Below are 22,930 nucleotides of genomic sequence, written 5' to 3'. Positions count from 1 at the left end.
GCGCGTACATGTGTCTCTGTGTGTGTGTGTGTGTGTGTGTGTGTGTGTGTGTGTGTGTATGTCTGAAGTTGGGGCTATAATATCTGGATAAAATATTGCTAAGCACAAGAGAAATGCTACAAAAGCCGGAAGTGTTAAGTTTATTGTCACTGTGGGGGAAGTAAGACCTGTAAAAGTTAAGATTTAGATGACAGCTCCATTCAAGAGGTATCGTGTCTTATTCCCTCCCTAAAGTTCCCCTTTGTTATCACAGCTTGTCTCTGTTTCTGTGAAGTGGGTACAGGCACAACTGACTCCCTGTCCCCTCAGGAGTGTGTCAACCTGCATGGTCAACCCTGTTCCTTCATTCTCCGCAGAGCTGTGTGGGTGGCACTGTCACCTGGCTCTGGGTGTTCACTGGATGCAATGTGTTTATACTTCTGGCAAGTTAGACTTGCAGATTTCAGAGTTTTGGCTTTCCCTTATATCCAAACTACCCCCAAACAACTCTCTCAAATTAGAATGTACAGACATTTTTTTCCAAAATTGTGAGCCAGAAGAAACCCATCAATTTCCTACCCACTTGTTTAAAGAACATTAACTAAATAAAACAGGTCTTTAGTGACGGTTAATTTTTTAAAATTATTTTTACTAAGCAATAAAACGTATAGTCAGACAAAACAAATTTAATCAAAAGAAATGTAAAGCAAAACTTGACAAGGCCGTCATTTCCTGTTGATTGAATGCTTGCTTCATTTCTCTTTGTAAGGCCACAGAGCCCTTTGGGGTGCTTGTTCCCCAGCTTTGCTTGAACTGGCACTCTTCCTTCAGCTCTTTAACTTTCTGCATCATTATCTTTTCTTATCTTTCTGCAGTTGATTGGTTCTGTATCTTCTTTAGTCCTTTTTCAAATTTTTTTTTTTTAAAGATCAGTTAGAAAAATGTCTGCCTTGGACAGAGAGAATAAAAAAAAACCAAAACAAAAACAAACAAACAAACAAAAACCTAATGCATGTTTGAGTGCCCCCAAGCTCCATCTCGTTGCATCCACCGTTGTCAGGCTCCTGTTTCCCCCTTTCTCCCCTTTTTTCTTCTTCCTGGGACCTTATTCTCCTAATTTCCAAGAGGTTAAGTCTATAAACTATTTTATTTTCCCTGCTTTTCCCCAGCTGAGGTGTCTTTTCCCAGAATGCCCTTGTCACCGGCTCTTGCAGAAATTGCTTTAAAAGCAGCCTGTATTTCTTGCCACTGAATCGTTAAAGCAAAGATCTTGAACTTGAGTTAAACTGAAGGTACCAGAACTGAGAAGATGGAGAGGCTTTACAACCCACTTTAAACAACTCTTCCACTTGCCCTAGGAGGAAGCGTATGCCCAGGGAGGCTGAGGATGTGTGAAGAGCCCTTAGGACCACAGAACTCACATTACAACCTTCCAGGCTATCATCCACATCTCTTCACCCTGTGGGCACCTGGCTAGCATCTTATGCTGGCCTTGTTCTGCCACCTTTTCGATGGAGGGTGCAAAATGTGCAACCACAATGACTTGGGGGCAATTACTACAAGTCTTTAAATTTTGCATCTATGAAGGGAGGATATGTTGGAGGCAGAAGCTCTGGACCCTGGATGGTAGAGTCCGGTACTTTGCCAAACCGTAAAAGCAAGATGGCTTTGATGGTCCAACAGCAGTGTCAGCTGTGGCGGTGGCAGGAGGGTCTAATTACTGCCAGGAAACAAAACTTAGCAGGACACAAGACCCAGAGAAGTGACAGGTGACATAGATGCGTGAACTCAGCCCAGCACGGTGGTAGCAGGGTCTAGCTGCTACAAAGAAGGCGTGTTTTACGTGTTTGGGACAACGCCCACTTATGTTTGGCAATACCATCTCCAAATCCCCTAAGCTCGAGGACCGTGTCTGTAATGTAGTAGTCTGATCATGGTGCTAAATATTATACATCTTTCTTTGTCCTATGGTGCCAAGGTGATGGATGACAGAGGGATACCATGGGAGCCCTTTCCCCCCTGGGAAGATCTCTAAGTGCTTCAAGGGTGCCTATTGAAATATGGAATTGAATTACATTTCGATAATAAAATGGCAGCACTCTGTGAATATCCCTATTTTCTACCCAGCAATTTTCTCTTTCTAACAGCCATAGTCATTAGAACGACTAATTTAAGAAAAACCAGGTGGAATGAATTGTAATGGTTCCCATGATAATTTAATATTTGATGAAGAAATAAAAGTAATCCAGTCTTGAAATATTTATAGGAAAGCAGCAACTGATTCTACAGATAAAATATGTTCTTGAGTGTGATACTATGCACTACAGTGATGTCTGAAGTGGGTAGTTGTTTCTGACGTTCCTTTTCAATACCTAGGGTGTAAGAAGCTTGAAGTATTCCTATTTTGAGCCTCGATATATCTTGGTGGTGCCTATGGACAAGGAAAAATATGAAGGATACTTGCGGAGAAAGGGACTGTTTAGTCGCGCAGAAATTGAGTTTGCCGTCTCTAGGGTGGACCTTTATGTTAAAATTAATCAGAAATTTCCAGGCTATTTCGATGCAGTAATCAATGCAGGTCAGTAATGCCCAGCCGAGTTTTATTTTTTTTTTTTAAATATGGTTTCATGTTTGACGTATACAATCACTGCATTTCCAGTTTATGTCATGGAAAGAAAACTCTTAGGAAACAGACATGTTTGTTGTAATTAAAAGCTGGAAAGAGCAGCAGGACATGGTAAGCACCTGTGGGATCCAGTTTCCCCTGTTTCCATAGCATGATCTAGCTGTATTAGTCCATGAGGTTGGGACTAATCGAGTTGGTATAAAATGTGCCCACACAGATTCCTTCCCCTGGGGACACTGTGAGAACAAAGATGACAACATCCCTTCTGAATTATATATATTTAAACTTTTAAAGGCATATGAAGCTCAGGTAATTTTTATCATAACTCACCTCTACAAAGAATCACAGCTACTGAAAATATTGGAATTTGAAATTATCTGAGTAAAATGTTTCCAAAAACCACCTTAGAATAAAGCGTGTCACTTTTTTACCTAGATATTTTCATATTTTATCATCACAAAGAAGTAATGGATGTTTGAGATGAAGGATGTGATAGTTTACCAAACTTGAGCATAAATATAATATATTTATGTATTGAAACCATATGATGTTCCATAAATAGGAACAATTGTACCAATGAAAATTGTATCAAATAGAATATAAAAATGGCCACTAATTTAAAGCAGAAGCCAGAAAGAGAAAGATTTTTGAAAATTTTTGAAATGTGGACCTTTGTATATGGTTTTGATTATGCTGCTTCATATATCCATGAAGGAATGATAAATACTCTGTGTGGATGCAGAGACAGCTTGGAGTGGTAAGATGGCTCAATAGGTAAAGGGCCTGCAGCCAAGCCTGACAATGTGAGTGCAATCTGCTGAACTCATATGGTGGAAGGAGAGAACTGACTTCTTTCTCCCATTCCCCTTCTCCCTCTTCCCCATCTGACCCCTCCTCCTCCTCCTCTTTTTCCTCCTCCTCCTCCATCATCATCTTCTTCTTCTGATACAAAGTTTCTCTCTGTATCCCTGGCAATCCTGCCCCCCCCCCTCCTTCCTCCTCCTCCTCTTTTTCCTCCTTCTCCTCTTTCTCCTTTATCATCATCTTCTGATACAGGGTTTCTCTCTGTATCCCTGGCAGTTCTGAAACTCACTCTGAAGACCAGCCTAGCCTCATACTCAGAGATTCACCTCCTCTGCCTCCCAAGGGATTAAAGGTGTGACCCCCCCCCCCCCACCACCACCACCCAGTGAGAACTGACTTCTATACCTTGTTCTCTGACTGCCACGTGCATCCCCTCCAACAAAGAAATAAATGCAGTAAGCGAAAGGGAGGGGGGGACATGGTGGTGCATGGTCTTATTGTCCCAGCACTCAGGAGGTTCAGGCAGGCAGATTGCCATGATTTGGGGGCCTGCCTGGTTTACATAGAGAGTTCCAAGTCAGCCAGGGTTACAAGTGACACTCTGTCTCAAAATACATAAATTTTAAATAAATAAATAAGTGATACATACATACATACATACATAGGTACATAGGCACATAGATACATAGACGAATAGATGAAATAAGCTCTTGATAGCCTTTTGGTGAGATACTGGGTAAAAATGGGGACATTAAGTCATATGATATTGCTGGTATTTAACTATTATGGAAATGACTGTTTTATATGCTTCATTTAGTCATTTTCTCAAGCTTCTAAATTGTGTTAACATATTACGTATCTATATTAGCTTTAAACTGCTGCATACATGTGCTCACAGCTAGTGTTTAACCTGGAGCCTGCTCAGCAGGTTAGGTCAGCATAACAGGGCTTGAAGTCAGTGCTGAGATTAAGGTGGCAGCTGAATCGAGATCTCATCTGAAGGCTCTAGGGGGAAACTTAGCTCCCAAGGAATTGTGTGGCTGGCAGAATGCAGTTCCTGAGATGTGGGCCCGAGCTCTCGCTCCTGGCTGGCTACCCCTAGAAAGCTATGCGGAGTCCCTCTGGTCTCTGTTTTATCTATATGGTGCTGACCATCTGCCAGACAGCAAAGAGCACGTCAGATCCTCTCTGTGCTTTGAATCTCTGACTTCTGTGCTGTCACCGACTAGACAAGTCTATTCTGGGGACATGATCCCAGTGAGCCACTTGGATAATCTCCCTTACATTAGTAACCTCAGCCATACTGCATGTGCCTTCTGTGTATGATGTAAAGTATTCATAGGCATGAGCTCTCTCTGCCTCCATAGGCTCTGGCCACACTTGAGGGCTGGAGATTAGAGGAGAGGGAAATTTCGCTTGGATGCTCTTAGAAGTGTACGTACCACAAAAGTAATAAAGTGAAGTGTGGTGACCAAATCAGTTCACTCACCATTGAATGGTGACTGTTTTGACATGATTCTAGCACATTAAATGCTCTGTTGTTTATTGTAGATGATCTGGATGTTGCCTACCAAAAGCTAAGTGGACTCATCAGAGATTACCTGGGATTGACTGAGGCCGCTGCTAAAGATTTGGCTCCAGCTCTAGGTACTGTCCTGTGTCCTTAGTACCACGTTTATTTTCCTTGGAAAAATAAGGCAGCTCTATTGTTACTTGGGCATTCACTAACTGGGCTGACACTGGCTCACAGTATTTAATTCCTACATTTTTTCCTGGGGTAGGTAGGTATATGACTCAGCCCTTTGTATCTGTAACTATGCTTGTCTCCATGTCTGTAGCAGGTCACTCCCCTACCCCCTCACCCCAGCCACACGTTGGACAGTGCCTTGGAAGTAGACAATAGATAAGAGTTGGCCTCATGGTTTAGAACTCAGCCTTCCAGAAGCCTATTCCCTTATGGGACTAGAATAGCGTGCCTATCAGGTATATATTTAGTCCAAGAATTTTAGTGTGAGAGTTTTCTTACTCTTTTTCCTTGAACTGCCAATCCTGAAAGTGATATACTGCGGAGAACAGTGGGAAGCTCACTGGCTGGAACACACAGCTGGGGTGGGGGTGGGGGTGGGGCTAGCCCTGCAGCTCACTTGGCCAAGCTGCTTAGCTCTTCTGGCCTTCAGTTTCTCGTCCTCAAGAATAGATACCGCATGCCCCTCCTGCGTCATGGGCCCTGAGCAGCAAATGTGGAGGGTCGTGTGAGAGCGCTGACTTGAAATCTAAGAATTCTAAGCCGAGAATTTTGGGACTTGACTATTTTGAGATGGATTTGAATAGCACGCCCCTCAAATTTGCCTCACACCCACTTGTAAAGCTACTAACTAAAAAGTGTCTGGAAAAATTAGAACTATGTGCCAAGACCCATATAAAATGGTGTAGCTGCTATAGAAAATGGTATGTAAATTACTAAAAAAGAAAAAAAAAAAAGAAAAAAAGAAAAAAAAAGAAAGAAAGAAAGGAAAGAAAGAAAAGAAAAGAAAGAAAGAAAAAAGACAACCTTCATGACATCCAGTTGTTTCACTTCTGGATAAATACCCTAAGCCATCAAAAGCAACATCTGTAGGAAATAGTGAAAGACACCCTATTTATAGCCGTTCCATTCACATTAATCAAAAGTTGGAACAACCATGGGGTCCAGTTATGGATGGTGGATAAGGAAGGTGTCATGTACAGTCTTTGATGTTACTTCATTTTAAAAAGGAAGGGCACTCTGGCACACAGTCTGACATGAGCCTTGAAGACAGGGTGGTGAGTAAACTAAGCTGGTCAGAGCAGATGCTGTACAGTTACACTTCTGTGAGGTACTTGGGGCAGTGAAATTAGGAGAGTCGGGAAGCAGAAGCCTGTTGATCCGTGGCTAAGCAGGGAATGGAGTGCTACTGTTTAACGGGTAGAGTTTAAGTTTTCAGAAGGTGAAATGAGTTCCGGAGATGGACAGCGACGATGATTGCACAACAGAGTCAACGGACTTCATGCACTGGGCAGTACCTTAACAGTGGTGAAAATGCTAACGTTCATGTTTACTACCACAATGAAAATCTTTTCCAAAGGCCCCTCTGTGGACTGAACTCCAGTCACACACACACACACACACACACACACACACACACACACACACACATACACACACACATTTACAAAATATTAAGATTGTTGCTGCTTTGTGGAAGCCTTGTGGCTTCTTGGTGGTCCAAATAAGATTCTGCTTGCCTGCTGATGTTCCTATAGGCTGACAAGGGAGGCCAGGCCATGACTTTGACAGAGCTCAACCACTCAAGCCCACGGTGCCGTTGGAAATGTTGCGCATTCTTCCACAAGGTCAGGTACTCCTTGTATTTTGGGCTGAGGTCAGTGCAGTACCAGTAAAGCCACAGATGCCAGCTGACTGTCCTGTTGCACACACGCATGGGACTTAAATGTTAAAATAGCTAAGATTATGACATGCCTCCTAGAAGATACTTGAAGAAAGCTTGTCTATCAAAATAGGCTGCAGTACAGTATACCTAGTGAGGCTTGGACCTCCATGGAGCTTTCTCTTGAGGAAATATGGCTCCCTTTGCTTTAATTCTTTGCTATTCAAGCAACCTTGTGATCTTTAATTTGGTCCCCTAGGTGGACCTGGTCCCTGTGGGGCCTGTATCTTACGTGAGAACACACTGTCGTAGTCCCTGAACCTGCCCCATCCCCCAGTGTAAATTAATAAATTGGTGTGCTGGCTCTCATATCAGCCTCTTGTGGATTTGGACAAACACTGATTAGTCCCCTGGGTAAATGAGAAACGTGTGTTTCTCTGTGGTACTTCTGAACAGAGAGGCAATGAGCAAGGCTTGGCACACAGCCCGTAGACCCCATCACTACCTTCTTTAGCTCTTCTTACCTCTCCAGTGATCAGGATACCAACTACAGTGTGCAGTGACTGGTTGGCAAGTCAATAGGCAAGATAATGTGTGTACAGAAAAATAGACTCCTACTTTAAAGTGTGTAATAAAATCTTACTTATTTGAAATAATTAGGTTAGACCTATCTGATTTAATGAAATGTATAAATTATAGACTTTATAAAAAATGTTATAACTTTCAGAAACATTTGCTAATCAAAACTGAGGCACCTAGTTATTGACTAATGAAATTCTAGCTTCAAAAATAGACAGGATGTGTTCCAATCAATCAGCAGATCTAGCTCCTCAACAGAACCTTACTCTTCTGAGAGGTTTAATATTCTGAAAAAGAATGTGTTTTCTTAAAGCAAAACCTTATCTCCTGTTTACAGTTAATTTGCAGAGGGAGTTATTTTTTCAGTTGATAATTAAAGATAAACTTCCACTTCAGTGGCATTGTAGAGATGAGACAGCATTCAAGTGAGTACATTTGAAATTCTAATGATTATAGTCCTTATTAGTAAGCTTTTAAAGCATCTCTAGTGGCCCAAGGAGTCAAGCCAGTGGCTTCTGTCAACTCCAGGACTGTAAAGTCTTTGTCAAGGGTGAGGATCACCTGGTTATGGGTTCAGTACAGATGAATGGGGCCTGTTCTAGTTTCATTTCTGCTTCTACAGTAAAATGCCCTGACAAAAAGGCAAATCAGGGTAAAAGGGTTTCAAGTGACAGTTCATCACTATGGGGAAGCCAGGTCACATCCAGAGTCGAAAGCAAAGCACGATAAATGTATGCGTGCCCACTTGCATGCTAATGCTAAGCTTGATTTCTTTGTTCTTATGCAGTTCAGAATGCCCTGCCTAGGGAATGTGACCGCCCACAGTGGGTTCTCACACAGTTAACATGCAGTCCCCCCACAGACATGCCCTCAGCTCAGTTCTTCACGGAGACTCTCTTCCCAGGAAAGTCTAGGTTTTGTGTCAAATTGACAAAAGTAGTAATCATCATAGCGCACAGACATAATTGCCTCCCCTTGAAAATGTAAGACGCCCCAAGAAGGCGCCAGCCTCAGCAGATGTGTCATCCTGGACAGGACCCAGCTGGGACCTGCCTCTCTGCCTCTGCTCTGAGCTGAGCTATTCTGATCTTATTTTCTATGATATATATGTGATGTGTATGATAGATCATAATTTTAAAAACCAATTAAGATGTGAAAGGGAAGAAAGCGAAATGAATGTTTACGACTCTATGAGAGGTTACTCTGAACAGTTAGATAACTGGGTGGGTAGCTAAAGTCTTACTTTTCTGTCCTAAATCTAACTAGTAATCGTTAGTTCAAATAGAGAGATGAATTTAGAAAATCATCTTTTTCTTTAAAAGAAATTTTAAAGACCACACATGATACTGTGGTGCATTAAGTCTGGCTTGAAGAGCAGAGGCTTTTCACGGCTGGATTAAGAGTGTCAGTGTGCTGAGCCTCAGTTCAAACAAAATCTTACCTCAGGAGCATCATCTTTCCAAAAGAGATAATCCTGTTTCAGTGCGATCTGCAGACAATTCCCAAATATTTGAGGTAACAACATATACAGCTTCATCCCCAGTGATCACGTGCTGCTCATGTGTCACTGGGGACGTGGTGGCAACGGCCATGTGACAGTGAGGATGAGACAGAATGATGGAAGGATGCCCAAGAGCTGCCTTTCCTGAGGTCAGCGCCCACCAACCTACACCCAGAGGTCCGAGCCTTCACCGGGGTGGGTTAGCCGAACGTTCACTGAACGCATGCAGAAATAACTTTAGGTATGTGGGGATGATCCGCTCCTGCAAGCTTGGATGTGCCATTGACTTTGTGCACACCAATTAAGTATGGCACGGTCCTGTTTTCCCCATAGTAATGTAGGAAAGATTTGTTTCTAAAACATGAAGTTAACAATCTAGACTCTGTGAAGTAAGAAGAAACGCGCTTGATTAGCACCTCGGTGTAAGGGTGTGGTTCACCCTCCATCTCCATAGATCAGTGGTTCTCGATCTTCTTAATGTGGTGATCCTTTAATATGGTTCTTGGTGCTGGGGTGACCCCCAAACATAAAATTATTTCCATTGCTACTTCATAACTGTAATCTTGCTACTGTTATGAGTCATAATGTAAATACCTGTGTTGTTTTGACGGTCCTGGGCGACCCCTGTGAAAGTCATTTGGTGGAAGGGTCGCACCCCACAGGCTGAGAACCACTGCTGTAGAGCCCATGTCCTGGTCTGCCACTGCCTCCAGGGAAGCTCTCAGGAAGTAGAACTAGTGAGCCGCCTGAGTTCTTGCCATAAAGGTTATGAAATGAAATGATAGTTTTCCTAATTCTGATTAATGATAAAGGGAAAATGGACCAATTTGCCAGCCCATAAACCGGCACTTTTACCTTCTAGTAAAGGGCATGGTATCATTTAGCTAAATTTCATGAATTGTTAAATCATCAGGGTAGATAAAGGGAACCCTGTGTGTCTGACAATAAAACTAAAGGAGAGGACCTTCAGCACTGCTGCACTGTTCTTATACTTTTCTTTTTAGATTGTATTGCATGTACCATGTAAGCATATAGAACTTGCCATTTTTATTTTTTAGAAAGTTTTAGAATTTGTTTACGTGTGTGTATGTGTGTGCGTGTGTGTGTGTGTGAAGATCAGTGTGTGTGTATGTGTGTGTGCATGTGTGTGTGCGATCAGTGTGTGTGTGTGTGTGTGTGTGTGTGTGTGTGTGTGTGTGTGTGTGTGTGTGTGTGAAGACCAATGGACAACTTGTGGGAATTGATTGTCTCTTCCACCATGTATGTAGGTTGCAGGGGTCAAACTCAGGTCATCAATCTTGGCAGCAAGAGCTTTAACTACTAAGCCATCTTGCCAGCCCAAGTTTCCCATTTTAATCACGTTAAGCGTGAACTTCAGCGCCACTGGCTGCATTCTGAGTGTTGTGTGACCGTTCCTCCGTTCCTGCCACCTATTTTCAAAGCCTTCAGTTCCCTAATGCAGAAACTGCTCAGTAAGCACCAGGTCCCACGCCCCGGTAACTGATTTACGTTCTGTTCTCTGCAAATCTGCCTGCTTGGCTTCACTGTTTCACCCTGCTTCTTGTCTAAATTGTGTTTTGGTTTATATCTGTGATAAAGGTAATCATGAACAGAGGGCACCATCAGAAACTCTACCCTGAGGGAGGCTTTCTACTGGGCCCACTTGCCCCGTCCCACTCTCGGGAGCCATCTAGTTTGACTGGATACAAAAGAGGACCAGACTAGAAGGCTCACTGTGAACCTGAAGTAGCACAAACCCGTCCATCATCCGTGGAGGGAGGGGCGGTGGTCAGGGATAGGTTTGCTGCTGGAGATGGACCACTCTGGGGTCACCAAGGTCTGTCCCACACTGAGCTCAGACTGATGTGTTGCCCCTGACCACTGCACACTTCAGAGCTATGTGCCCTGGGCTGGGTTACGATGGTATTTAGGCCACCCGAACTACATCAAGGTGTCTGTCCTTTGTGAGCAAGTGCAGAATGAGCCACTCGGAGAAAGTGTGAATGGAGGAAGCTGTCCCTCTCTGCAGTGTCAGTATTGCCAGTGGCCCCTGCGAGCCATTTCTATAGCCATGGAAATCTGGGGTGATGGTAAGCGAGGACAATGGCCTGGACCCCTCATCTTCGGGAGCAGACCCTGGTACCTTCTGATGTCTTTGAACCCATGCCAGCCTTCCTTCCTTGCCCTACTGGGTTCCTGCTGGACTGTGAGCCTCGAGGGTGTCAGGAAACAGACAGGGCTCCTCCACCACCCACAGGTTATTTCTTAACCACTAAACCGCGAAATCGAGCTCATTCATCTAGAAACTTCCCCTCGCCATCCACAGAGCCAAACTTGATTTTGAGTAAACATCTAGATGCTTATCCACTTAAAGTTCATCTTTTTAGTTCACCAAAAAGGGTCTTAACTTCTATCAAATTAGAGAAATGTATCTTCTTAGTTTCCCTAAGGAGAAGGAAAGTTCTCCGTGTGCTTTTCTTCTTTTAAAGGTCCATGTGCACCATCAAAGGGAACCGAGGGTGTTTTTTTTGTTGTTGTTGTTGTTAGTTTCCAGCAAGGAAGAGCATTTGTAGCTAACTTCTCTTTATATTAAAGCAGGAGCCCCTTCTAGCAAGAAAACCATCTCTGGAGTCCCAGCCCACCTGGTCCCCTCCCCCAGGCGCTTGGCAAGACTACAAGCAGATGGCCAAAACCCAGAGGCTTTCCTGGACGTGCAGACTCATGCAAAGGCCCCGGGCAATCAGAACCCTGCTCTCCCACAGAACCAAGAGTTGACTGAGGATGGAGAACACCCTAAGAAAGAGCCTTCCTTTAGTAGCCACCTGGATCTACCTCAGCAGGTCAGTTCTTCAACACTTGGTATTCCTCAGCAGGCCCAAGACATACCACCAAAGGCCGAGGAAGAGGATGGTCAGCCAGCCCATCTTCCTCCAAAACTAACCACTGAGATGGATGGCTCTGAAGACAAGCCCGGGCCACCTACGCTCAAAGCAGAACAGTCTTCTACTATTGCACCTCCAGAGCCGCCCCAGCATCCTGCTCCTGTTCCCCCGCTCCGCCCTCAGCTAGACCAGGACAAGGAATCCGGAGAGACCAAAGTAGCCTCTGGCAACCCACCGCTATCTGAACCTTCACAGGGACCGAACCCAGCTTCCCTCAGTCCTCAGAGAGTACAAGATGAGGGAATTGAGTCAGCCAACACTGCACCCAATAGTTCCGCCCCCAGTCTTCCGGAAGACTCTTCTCACCCCGAGGTAGAGAAGTCTGTTGGGGGCTCTCAACCACCTCCAAGGGAGGGAACCCCCAAAGCAGCAGTTGTCCGAGCCAGTACTCCTTACCCAGAAATTCCACCCCCGCAAGACCCATCCACAAACTCCAAACTTGCTCAGGTCAAGGAACAGCCGGTGGCCTTGCTTCCTAGAAGCCGGCTGGCTCCTACCAGGTTGCCTCAGCCTCAAACCCTGGCTCCTCTCCAGAGCAGGAGACCCACACCCAAGCTTCTCTCTCCTAGCCGGGAAGAGGCTTTGGGGACAAGCTCAGATCAGACCCCGACTCCCTCTCCCAGGTCTCTCCCAACTGAGAACGGAGACCCCAGCAAACTTCCCCTGATCAGCCCTCCTCAAGCCAAACCACCCTCAAACCCGAGCCCCGACTCGGCCCACAGCCCACAGCAAGCCCAGGCTGAGAAAGGGAGCGAGGTGAAGCTTCCACTTATTAGCCCCCCGATCCAAGAACAAACCCCTAACCCACCCCAGGAACAGGAGGCACCCATAGTCCGGCTCCCACAAATTACTGCTCTGCCCACGGAACCTCAGCTTCCCCAGAACACAGGGGCAAGGCCTGCTTCAAAGCCTGCAAAGGAAAGGAAAACTCCCAAAGTAGGCGGTGCCTCCAGGAAGAAGACTTCAGATCTGCAGACCTCGCCCCACAGCCAGGAGCCCACTAGGCAGAAGGAAGCTAGGAAAAAAAACCTCAAACAAAGAGAGACAGCTAAAGGGTCACCATACCCGAAAAAGATGCCAATTGGAAAGTCTCAGACAACTCCCCAGACAGAATCCCATAGCAAACCAGCTCCTAGGAATGCGTCAGACCCGCTTGACTCCGGGTCCCCTGTGAGCCACACTGAACCAGTGCCAGCAGAGCCCCAGAATCAGGAGGAGAAAAAGGGCAAAGCACACAATTCCAGAAAGAAGACACAGGCTAATCTCATCTCGAAGGATGTGGCGCAGTCCGTCGGTGAGTCCCAAAATGGAGAAACGTCTGAAGGGTTAGCTCAAGAAAACGAAACTGCCCTCAGTAAGGATCAGCCAGCCCGAGAGGGTCAGGACCCTGACAAGTCAGAACGCGAGGTTTCCGCTCCTGTGGGGAGGGAACAGGCTCAAAAGAGGGGAAGGTCTCAGAAGAAAGAGGTTGTGGGGAAGCCCTCAGCGCAGGAGATTGCGGCCCCTAGCCAGCTGCGGGCCAAAGAGACACAAGCCCATAAAGACACCAGTGAGATCAGACAAGGCTATGCCCAGAGGCACACCATACTTGTATCTAAGCAGCAATCCAAAGAAAAACGAACTAAAAAAAATGAGAGTGTAGCCCCGGACAGAAGCCCTGCTGCTCCCCAAAATCAGGTGTCAGAGGAGGAGCAGGGTAGCCGGACAGGAAGACTGCGAGCCAGGGGCAGCCAGAGCATCAAAGTGTGAGCCTTGGCTCCTGAGAAGCTATGCTGTCACAGGAGACCAAAGGTGCAGCCACCAGTCAGCACCTGGCTTTGCGGGGGGAGGGGGGCTCCCAGAAGTAGTTGTACCTCGGTACCCCCTGTGGCAGCAGCATGGGTGGCAGGGGAGACAGCCAACAACTCAGACTGCTGGTGTCATCAAGGGGGTCCTTGTGTTCAATAGGACTTAATGGCTGATAGAACATTTCTTCGCGCTTTCTGTGCTATTGGAGGGGCCAGCAGCAAAAGAAACTCTTGCCGCTTTTAAAGATTCCCAGCCTTCTGTTCATTTGTGAGGATGGAGCTCTACAAGCCAAGCCAAGCACGAGAGGCTGGAGTTGGCACGTGTCATGGACCATCCTTTCATCTGTGCATTTCAGAATGAGTTACCTTCCTTCTTAGGAATCTCACGGTCCGTGCCTTCATTATGCCAAAGCATCTGGTTGAATCATTTAAAAGAATGTGTGTGTGTGGGGGGGGGTGGGGGGGAATTAAGAGGAGCTGGTTTTTCATTTCTTTATCCCTATTATTCTGTCAGCGACTAAGGCACAGCCAGAGCCATCCTATGGAAATCTACTAGATGGAAGTGTGTGTACACCTCACACAACCAAACCACGGGAAGGACAAGGGGGCAGCAGGACCTCAGAGAGACAAGATGCCAGCTGTTGAACATCACCAGGGGTCTTGTCATCTTCTGGGCTAAGCAAGAGTCTCACCACCATTCTCCGTGTTGGCCCCATTCTTCTTAACTACACACGGTAATATGCCATTCTCTCTACAGAGCAGGGACATGGACACAAGCAACTCTCAAGTTGCACCTGGTGGCATCTGTCACCCTTGCTATAAAGAGATTAATCTAAATCATCCTTAATCCTGAGATTAAAAAGAAAATCCAAGGAAAGGCCAAGTTTCTCTTAGATCAAACATTGATTTAGAAGAACAGCTCTGGCCTGGGCATGGTTACCACTACCCATAATCCACTGCTCTATGTGGAGACTGTGTTTCCCGAAAGGAGGACAATTTCAGTCAGGACAATCAGCCCACGATTTCGCTCTTGATAATCGCTGAGTACTCACTGTGTACAGGAATGTATGGAAACTGTATTTGATATCTCGTATTCTAATATGTAACCAAGGACTAGAGCCTGCGCCCTAATTTATACAAAGACGTATGCCCACAAGCCTGTATAAATACAAATGTTATTTCAAGTGCAATAGAAGACATTGATATTTCTAGAATCAGGGATGTAAGGGGGCCTCTCAGCTTGTAAGACTGCTCTCATAACTATGTAATATTACTATCTAGCTTCTAATTTATCTGCATTCTCCAAGATAAAAAGGTATGGGATGATTTTTAAAGGTAATTCATGTTTATTAAAATAAATGCATTATCAACTAAGCCTTTATTGAGCATATTCTGTGTGCCAGACAGTAATTTAGGTCACCAGGTACATAGGGAGATGATGCTGACACTTCAAAGAACTCTCCGGCAAAAGGTCCATTACTACACCATGTAATTAGGGTACCTGGAGGTCCCAAAGTACACTGAGCTGTGTTTGGCACCCCACAGTTAAGGGACCTGGTTCATTTACCTTTCTAGACTGTAGTAAGGGCACTCACTGAATGCTAAGGAATGGCAGAATTCAGCCTGTGGGGGCTGGGCCAGGAAACACTTCAAAGAGAAGCTCCTCCCTCAGGGCTCAGCCTTCAAGGCTACAGAATTGGTCAGCAATGGATTGGGGGGTGGTCAGTGATGGACTGAGGGGGCGAGGTGGGGGGCAGGATGCTTCCTGTTGCTTAAACCTAGGCAGGAGCAGCCAGTACCTCCTAAAAGGACGTAGATGCCAAGTGAACTATAGGCCTATCATGACATGAGAAGGAGCCTGGGAAGCCTCGGCTTGTAACAGGGAGGGAGGGCGGGGTGCTTAGATGAGTACTTGAGGGATAAAGTTAAGAAAGAATACTAGAAACAGAATGCCTGGTACATCATGGAGGGAGTCAGGACAGGGCTAGGTAAGAGCCCAGAAGACAGAACCGGTATCAGGGAAGGTCGAATCCAGGTGGTATTTAGCTTGGCTGTGGAGAGAGTGGGTTATGAAAGACAGCAAGCAAAGAGTTGCCCCTCCTCTTTTATTTTTGAAAGGGTCTCACTATGAAGTCCTGGTTGTACTGGAACTTACTATGTAGACCAGGTTGGCTTTGGACTCACAGAGCTGTACCTGTCTCTGCCTCCTGAGTGTTGGATTAAAGGTGTGCACCACAATGCCCAGCACACCAGTCATTTTCATTCTTTTTTTTTTTTTAAGTTAATTTTTAAAATTTTGATTTTATTAATTTATTCAGATTACAACTCAATTGTTATCCCATCTCTTGTATCCTCCCATTCCTCCCTCCCTCCTGCTTTTACCCTATTCCCCTCCTCCCCTAGGTCTAAGACCGAGGGGGACCTCCTTTCCCACTATGTGGTCATAGGCTATCAAGTCTCATCTTGGTAGCCTGCTTATTCTTTCTTTGAGTGCCATCAGGCCTCCCCACCAAGAGGAGATGGTCAAATTGGGGCACCAGAGTGCATGTCAGGGTCAGTCCCCACTCTCCACATAACTGTGGAGAATGTCCTGTTCATTGGGTAGATCAGACTAGGGATTCGATGTTTACTACTTGTATTGTCCTTCGTTAGTGCAATAGTTTGAGCAGACCCCCCCCCCCGGGCCCCAATCCGCCTGTCAAGATGTTCTTCTTGTAGGTTTCTCGGACCCTCTGGGTCCTTCTATTTCCCCATCTCTTATATTTTTCTTACCTAGAGTCTTAGTAGAATGTCCTCACATCTATACCAATCTCCTGATAAGTGAACACTTTCATGGGACATGCCTTTTGGGCTAGTGCCCAATTATAAGTGAGTATATACCATGTGAGTCTTTCTGCTTCTGGGTTAACTCACTCAGTAGGATCATTTCTAGTTTCATCCATGTGTTCACAAATTTTGGGATTTCCTTGTTTTTAATAGCTGAGTAGTATTCCATAGTGTAAATGTACCACAGTTTCTTTATCCATTCTTCAACTGAGGGACATTTAGGCTGTTTCCAGGTTCTGCCTATTATGAATAAGGCTGCTATGAACATGGTTGAGCATATGTCCTTGTTGTGTGGTGGAGCATTTTCTGGGTATATTCCCAGGAGTGGCATAGCTGGGTCTTGAGGAAGCCCTATTCCCAGTTTTCTGAGAAAGAGCCAAGCCCCCAAAGGATAGAGATGGTATGACCAAGCAATTCACAAAGGAGAAAGTAAAAATGCCCAATAAATACGTCAGGGACAATTTAACCTTGTTATAAGGTAAAACAGAACAGATGTTTTTGATGCCAAGTTGGGCCATATAAAACAGGTTGCGATCTATTCAGGTGAAGTGTCTATGCCGTCAGTGAGGAAGTAAACAGGCAGTCCTTTTCTGGAGAAGAGTTTCCCGCCCTCTGTCAGAGTTATGGATTACAGACCTGTAATCTGATCGTTTAGATCCAAGGATTATCATGAGGAAATGTACACAAGAATGTTCATATCAAATTTTACAATGAAGGTAAAAAATACTCTATGCAATGGAATTTTTGAAATACACTTACAGTTCAACCATCTGCTAGGGCTGTCTGCCTCATGTTGCCCTTAGAATCATGTAGAACGTTTGCTGAGAAGACAGTGTTCATTACACATGAGGGAGAAAGGATTAAGGAGGAACAGTGAATACGTCTCTCATGGTAGCTCTAGAGTGCTAGATTGTGACAATTTTTTTCTCTCATTTATGTTTTTGGAATTTTCTAAATTTTCTGCAATGAGCTCATGTTTATTCTGAAAAGAGAAACATTTAATGCATGTGTGCCTGTGCATGTGTGTGCACACACGCGCGCATGCGCACACACACACACATACTTTGAAGAGCTGCCATATCTATTTAGTCTATTTCAATTTGACGTACTAAAGGACTTTCTAAGAGTTGGAGATGGCTTGCAGAAAAACAGAATGGCCTTCCCCGTACATTAGATGCATCACCTTACAAAAAAGCCTCCATATGCTGGGTGACTTCATAGAGTGAAGAGAATCTAAGCTTCTCTATGATTTATGATCCACTTACAACAACTGGCCTACTTGTTGGTTGTAAAGAATCCAGCTGCCTTTTTCACTCAGTAGAATGGTTTTGAAGTAGAAAATAGAATGGTCTTACTATTCATTAGCTCACTGGCTTAAAATATATTTTTGAGCAAGCTCCATAGGTAGAAGAAGTGTATTCCATAGTATCACAGCCCAGTAAACACAGCCACATAAAGGGAATAAAATATTGGTAGACATCCTTCATAGGGGATGCACTCATATTTTCTATGGTGCTGAGTTTAAATTTTCTAAATTCAGACTGTAGCCTATTAAATCAATTTCACAATGTAGTTTGCACTCTACAGTTTGAAAAGCTGTGCTCTGTGCCTTCTGGACCTCAGCCTTGTCCTGTTCCCAGGGCCTACTTGCCAGGTCTCCTGCTTTCCCTGTTTGCCTTTATGTTGGCTGGATAGGCTAGCCTCAGCTTAGACTGAATTCTTCTCCAAGAGCAGAGTCTGGCATATTGGCAGTTAAGTTTTTTGTTATTGTTTGGCCTCAGCCTGAATATACCCATATGTCAATATACACAGCTATAAGCGCTTATATAAAGCTTATAAAATACATCTTGGCCAGTAGTGATGCTCTACCACTAAGTAATTAGCCAACTCCCTGCCCTCAGCTCTGTGACAACCCAACAAACAATGCTCTGACAATAAAGGAGCCTCCAAACTCCACTTGAGGTCACTGAGGTGTTGATATGGATTGAGCGCCGTATGTCCATAGACAAGTTTACATGCGTGGTAGGGTTTGAAAGACCAAGTCTGGTAATAAGTTTCTTGTGCTGACCAGACATCCAGAGAAGAGAGCGAATGCCTGCCCCTCTTTCTGTGTGTTGATGGAACGTACTGTCGGCCGAGTAGACATCCAGTCTTAAGGCATGAGAAGCAAAAGCTGAAGGCCGGCCAATGATGGTAACCTTAGAAAGTCTCAATTACAAATAATCCTGAATGCCAAAATGATCCCTGGAAATTTGAGGCGCACTCCAATCTAGTCAGGGGTATACTATAAAGCACCCAGGACAGTGTCTGCCACACGGAAAGTACCAAGATGAGCATTTGTTAGCACTAGCATGAAAAGCACTACATTTGATCATGAACTTAGAATAGGACAGTGTGTCCCATTTAATCTAGGTGGAGGTGTTTGCTATATGAAATCGCCTTCTCTGAAAATCCCTTTGTGACCTCAGGCTTAACTAAATTAAGGAGCTTAAATGAAGTTAGAATAATATTAAAAAGAAATGGCAGCTCAGCATAATATTCCTAAAATAGTGGGCTTCCTCAGTAGGCAGAAGACAAGGAGGGGTGTCAAATCTGAGCCAATGGAGAATTTCCTTGCGCCACACACATCAAACGCTTAGGCTAACAGCTGGCACATAAAACATGCTCAATGAATGCTAGCTGTTCTCTTTATTGTAACCTCATTGTTGGTAGAGATCAAATATATTTTACTGTGTAGAGAGCATGCTGTCTCATTACCATTGCGTGTCTGGTGAGGAAATGCTTCGTTTCTCTTTGTGGTGGCTTTTCCTCCTCAATCTATCAACCCTCAGCTTCCAAGAACAAACCTAAGTGGAGGAAGGCAGAAAAGCCTTTGCTGGATGGTGAAAGGGACCAATGACAAAGGGCCTAAAACAACGTTGTTCGTAGGCTAAGTGTGGCCAGTGCAACAGCGTGAACTTAGGTCTCCGCTCCTCAGGAGGCTGAGGAGTGATGGTCTCTTCAGTCAAGGGAAGTTAGCAACAAGAGACTCCCTTTCAGCCGTGGCAGTGTGGTGCACCAGAAATATTTATTCAAACACACTTGTATAAGGAGAGGACACTTTAGGCCTGTGCTAAAGCTCCCTGTAGGTTTCTGTCCCGCCTCCTGCCTGTCACTGCTAGCTCCTAGTCTTAAATTTTCCCATATAAAGCAGATCTTTATAAACCAATTTCATTCTTGGCATTTGCTCCCTCTCTGTATTTTATTTCCTTTAAAGCATCAATCAACAACTTTATGATATAGTTACTCATTTTGTAAGAAGTCCTGGCATTATCGGGCGTTTTTAATTGGAACATTCTGGACTCGGTGTCTGAATGCCGGTTTGTTAGTTGAGCTCCACTGAAGACATTACAGAATGCAAAGACGTCTGGAAGAAAGAAGGGGTTTTGAACTTCACTTCCTCTGTGTGTGCATATGCTTTCACCTACATCTCCTTTTTCCTGGTGTGGAATCTGTTTCTGTTTAAGAAGCTGGTTATTCCCTTGATTGGACACTGAAGAACGGAGCATCTCGCTGTTTGAATAGTTTAGCAAATGTATTCATTTTGCCATAGAAACATGAACATTATTACTCTATTTCCTTGGATTTATGAGATAGCTTTCTACATAGTATCTTATTTTGCCATGGAAAATTATCATGGGTATTATATGAAATGGTTTTTCCGCTTGCTATTATTCCTTTCTTAGAACACAAACACACTTTTGAGATGCAATTCTGTCTTGGAAAAATAGCTTCTTTTGCTATTTTAGTTTTGTGAAACTACTCCCTAATGAACCCAATGTTTTTCTTCATTTTTCCATCACAAATTGTGTAACCATTCTATTAGAAATAAATATTTTACATTCTATAGCACGTTTTTTTGTGTTTTAATTTGTCTTAAGTCATTTTCATGGTTGTATATTTCATGATGTATATTTCTATGCATATTGTAAGGAGTTGTAAGAATTTACTTGTGTATATGCATTAATAATCATGGCAGAGATAAACTACTCTTAGTTAAAAGGAAACTGCATGTTTTTAGAGCCTTTTTCTGTGTGGGAGGAAAAATGAATACTTTTGAAGTCATTGGGTGCTAAGAATTTTTTTTTTTTTTCTGAAAACTGGAGCCTATTCTCCAAGTCATCCATTTCTCAGAGACTGTTTTCTTCAAAGAGAGTAAAACTAGTTGGAATACAATTCCTTTTCAATTTTTTATTTAAATAGTCACAGGGTTTCCTATCAAAAAATGATCAGCCATATGGGAGTGCCCATATGGATATGCTACACATGTAATCTTACTACCATAGAAACCTTGTTATTAAAATGTGGCCTTCGCTTTCCATATTATTCACAGCCCGGTCCCCACATGGCAATTTAATTAGTGCTTACTGACCTGGACGTTTGTCTGTGCTGCCACATCCTTGACATAGATTATTTTCTCCTTTCCTGTGCAAAATATCCTGTGTAGCCCGCATGATACAATATTAAATATGCATACGTGGTTTGTTCCCAGGTACGTTGTCTCCATTGCTGGTTAGATTCTATGCTTATTCCATTAAAATACATTTAAGTCATTTGACTTCAAAGGCACGCGTCTGAGTACAATGGGTAAGTCGTTACAGATAAGTTGGAACTGTATCCCAGTTCCATACCCTCTTGCATCCTCCTGCGTCTGGTAATGATGCTATCCACAAAGCAACTTTAAAATCTGCCGTGCTTTATTAAACTCATTTACGCTTCACTGTAGGCATTTAAATAAATTTAATTGGCCTATATAATGAAGAGCGTGTGTCTTTCATGGACTCTAAAGTAGTTTGCATGCTTCTTAAGCTCTGCCTCAAGGTACACCTAAATTTACATACTTTGACTTACGATGACACTCAGGAAGTTTAAGGCAGTGCACTGCAACATGGTCCCCCCCAGGAAGATCTTTGTCTTCTGATGTATTAAGACATTAGAAGAAAATATTTTTAATGATATGAATCTCTTTATTACAGGAGTTCAAGTCACTAAAGTGGCGGCATTCTAATGTAGTTTGAATAATATAAACACATTGTTTGTGCCTCACATGTTATGCTGCTAGCTAACAAGGCCTTAAACTGTCGGAGTTACAGCTGCACCATGGTGTCAGATTGAGCGTGGCTGTGTTAATACCATAGTACAGATGGCTTATGTCTTAGAAAGATAGAAAAAAAGAAACCGTATGAAACCCATATTTGACTTTTGTTGTTGTTGTTGCTTGTTTTTCAAAACAGGGTTTCTCTGTGTAGCCTTGTGTAGGCTGTTCTGGAGTCACTTTGTAGACCAGGCTGACCTGGAACTCACAAAGATCCACCTGCCTTTGCCTCCCGAGTGCTGGGATTAAAGGCGTGCGCCACCACACCTAGCTGAAACTGTATTTGAATTAGCTTATATATATAACATGTTTTTATAGAAAAGATCCAGTAGATAGGAAAATATATAAATGTATACCTGTGATACATGATCTTCTATATAGCAGTTATTTCAGTGACTATGGTCTCCAGTTTTTAAAAAAATATATTTTATTAGTTCCTTGAAAATCTCATACCTTGTACTTTGATCATATTCACCTCCTTCCCCTAACTCTTCCAAATCCACGCTCTCATCCATAACCACACAACTCATGTGTTCTTGTTTGCGCTGCCTGTATACTCTTGGGCATGTGACCATCTGCTAGCCAACCAACCAGGGGCCACAGTCAAAAAGAAAACAAACTTTCCCGCTCCTAGCATCTGCCATTTGCCATAGCTCCTCAGCTTGGGCGAGGGACTTGATGGCCATCTTCACTTCCTTCCTGGATTTCTTGAGCTGTGCACTCTGTCACAGGTGCTGTGAATTCATATGTGCATCTGCTCTCTTGGAAAAACACTGTGTTTCTTTCAGTCATCCCCTGTCCCTGGCTCTTAAAATCTTTTTTTTTTTTTTTTTTTTTTTTTTTTTTTTTTTTTTTTTGCTCTTAAAATCTTTCCACCTCCCTCTTCCACAATGGTCCCTGAGCCTTGGGGAGAGAGAGAGTGAGTGTGATATAGATGTCCCATTTAGGACTAGGGATCACACAATCTCTTATTCTCTGCATCTTGACTGGTTTTGGGTCTCTGTGTTAATCACCATCAACTGCAAAAAGAAGCTTCTTTGCTGAGGTTTGAGGGATGTGCTAATCTAATGGTGATAAACCACCTGGATTCTTCTTACTACTAGATCCACTTAGGAAAACCATAGGCTCTGCCCTGACTTGTGATCTGCCTAGCCACAGGTCCCGGTAACAGTGGCAAGTACGGGTTCCATCTTAAGGAGCAGGCCTTAAATCCAGCCAGAAAGTGTCTGGTTGCTCCCATGACATTTGCGCCACTGTCGTATCAGGAGGCATTTCTTGCTAGGCCACTCATTACTGCAGCTCTCGGGTTCACAGCTGATTGGTGATTGTTTCTCTCCTTTGGTAC

General features: G+C 43.9%; 1 protein-coding gene across 1 annotated transcript in view; it reads left to right on the top strand.

The window, feature by feature from the left end:
* Window positions 1-13,659, top strand: part of Lrguk (leucine rich repeats and guanylate kinase domain containing) — a 78,238-nt gene extending 64,579 nt beyond the window's left edge. The window contains exons 14-16 of the mRNA XM_051152470.1: window positions 2,356-2,557; window positions 4,961-5,056; window positions 11,492-13,659. Coding sequence (XP_051008427.1) covers window positions 2,356-2,557; window positions 4,961-5,056; window positions 11,492-13,587 — 2,394 coding nt within the window. The 3' untranslated portion in view covers window positions 13,588-13,659. The remainder of the gene's footprint in view (window positions 1-2,355; window positions 2,558-4,960; window positions 5,057-11,491) is intronic.
* The last annotated feature ends 9,271 nt before the right edge of the window (window positions 13,660-22,930 follow it).

The sequence above is a fragment of the Acomys russatus genome, chromosome 10 (genome assembly GCF_903995435.1).
Source record: "Acomys russatus chromosome 10, mAcoRus1.1, whole genome shotgun sequence".
Lineage (NCBI taxonomy): Eukaryota > Metazoa > Chordata > Mammalia > Rodentia > Muridae > Acomys > Acomys russatus.
The sequence above is the reverse complement of the archived record's forward strand: the minus strand, read 5'-3'. Positions and strand labels throughout refer to the sequence as shown.